We start from the raw sequence: 1,696 nt of genomic DNA, 5'->3' as shown, positions 1-1,696 counted from the left end.
GAAGTCTCTTGGAAGAGAGACGAAACGTTTCATTAGAGAAGAACCCGTCCAGAAGACCTATACAATTTTTTTCTTTTTGATATTTTAGTTTTCTTTTTTATTTTATTTTTACATAAAGTGATTATTATTGTGATGCATAAATTACAAAACGAAAAAGGGGGCTTGAAATCATACTTTTGTCCTTTCACAGCACCCTTTTACCGTAATACACGATGTTCGTGTGCAGCTAATTCTAGCGTCATCTGACTCGACCGCGGTGATGCTGCAGCAGCTGTGCAGTCAGTTAGTCAGCGGGTTCGTTCCTTTTTAATCAACCGGCATATGATTCGGCTGGAATAACAGGCGTGTTCTCATGAACCGGACGGAAAGGAGAACGTGTCACTTTTAATTTTGGGCGACCTGTCAGAATATAAACTTAATGTGGGAATAAATTTGCTGTGAAAATATTATTGACATGGCCGAAGGCGCACGCCGCCTCTCGCAGCTGGATCGGAAAGAAGCGCTTTGTCAGCCGGCGTTTAAATGGTGCGGAGCCAGCTGCTGATGCTAATGCCGAAATGAGGGGAGCTGCTTCTACACTGTGCGTCGTGTGGCACGTAATCTTTTAGGAAGTCAAACAACTGACAAGACCGGAGGACGTGCATATGGCTCCACCTAAAAGCCTTTTACCTGTACAAATGGGTGAAAGTGGGATCCTCTTCTTCATGCTGGCGGATGTGGATCGTCGAGTCGGCACTAACGGACGCGATGCTAGCTCGCTAGCTTGCTCTTTGATGTTTGTTCCTTGAATCCTTCCAGACAGCGTCGAGGATACATTTTCAGCTGCGACGTGTAAACTCCGGAGCTCTATTTTTTTTAACCGCTGCTGAGCAGGATGGACTCTGTCAACTTTAAAAAGTGGAGATATCCTTACTACTACAATGGTTAGCTAACTTTTTAAAAAAAAAAAAAAAGTCGCTTTCAGCCAAAATTAATCTAGATAATTAAGATGACACCGGACTGAATACGCTCTTTCAGCGGTACGCAGTCTGTCAACGATAAACCAAACCAGCTGAGGTTGTTACGAAACTCTTAAACTGGAAGTAATGTCAAACTTTTTTGTGTTTATTTGTTCTTTTAAGAGTACAAAGTTTCACACACCGGTAGCTTCATAGTTATTTCGCCTGTACCAATACAACTTTGTGTGCTTCCTCTCATTTCTTTTAGCTAATGCCCGGTTGAAAGGTGCGTAGTTAGCGCAGCAATCCACTGAAGGTTTTAGCTCCTAACAGCCAAAGATGCGTCTCTCGTCATTTATGGCCTTGTTCAGGCCCGCTTTACCCCTGATCCTGGGACTGTCTCTGGGATGCAGTCTCAGCCTCCTGATGGTGTCCTGGACCCAAGGGGACACGGACGACCCCTGCAGAGATGAGCTGACCCAGGGCAGGCTGTTCTTGGGCAGAGGGGATGCCCAGAGGGATGCAGCTGGAGAGGAAGACTTCCAGCCGCGGATAYTACCGTATCACAAGGACCCAAACAAGGCCCACAAGAAAGTCCTCAGGTGAGTGTGGAGGGTGTATCAGGTGACCTTTGACCTTGTTTATAATACACTCCAGATCAAAATCTTAAGACAAGTCAAAAAAGTGCAAGAATTTGCATTTTGCACTATTGGATCTTAAGAAGGTTCTAAGTAGAGCTTCCCAATGTTAAAAGAAGG

At 44.7% G+C, this 1,696-nt stretch overlaps 1 protein-coding gene across 2 annotated transcripts in view; it reads left to right on the top strand.

The window, feature by feature from the left end:
• The first annotated feature begins 527 nt into the window (after positions 1 to 527).
• The window catches only part of chpf2 (chondroitin polymerizing factor 2), an 8,648-nt gene continuing 7,479 nt past the window's right edge, over positions 528 to 1,696 (top strand). The window contains exons 1-2 of one of the 2 annotated variants that reach the window (XM_014008337.1): positions 528 to 923; positions 1,207 to 1,540. In XM_014008337.1, coding sequence (XP_013863791.1) covers positions 1,278 to 1,540 — 263 coding nt within the window. In that variant the 5' untranslated portion in view covers positions 528 to 923; positions 1,207 to 1,277. Of the gene's footprint in view, positions 1,083 to 1,206; positions 1,541 to 1,696 lie in introns of both variants that reach the window. The other variant, XM_014008336.1, reaches the window with a different exon arrangement.

This window comes from Austrofundulus limnaeus, unplaced genomic scaffold (assembly GCF_001266775.1).
Source record: "Austrofundulus limnaeus strain Quisiro unplaced genomic scaffold, Austrofundulus_limnaeus-1.0 Scaffold49, whole genome shotgun sequence".
NCBI classification, from domain to species: domain Eukaryota; kingdom Metazoa; phylum Chordata; class Actinopteri; order Cyprinodontiformes; family Rivulidae; genus Austrofundulus; species Austrofundulus limnaeus.
The sequence above is the reverse complement of the archived record's forward strand: the minus strand, read 5'-3'. Positions and strand labels throughout refer to the sequence as shown.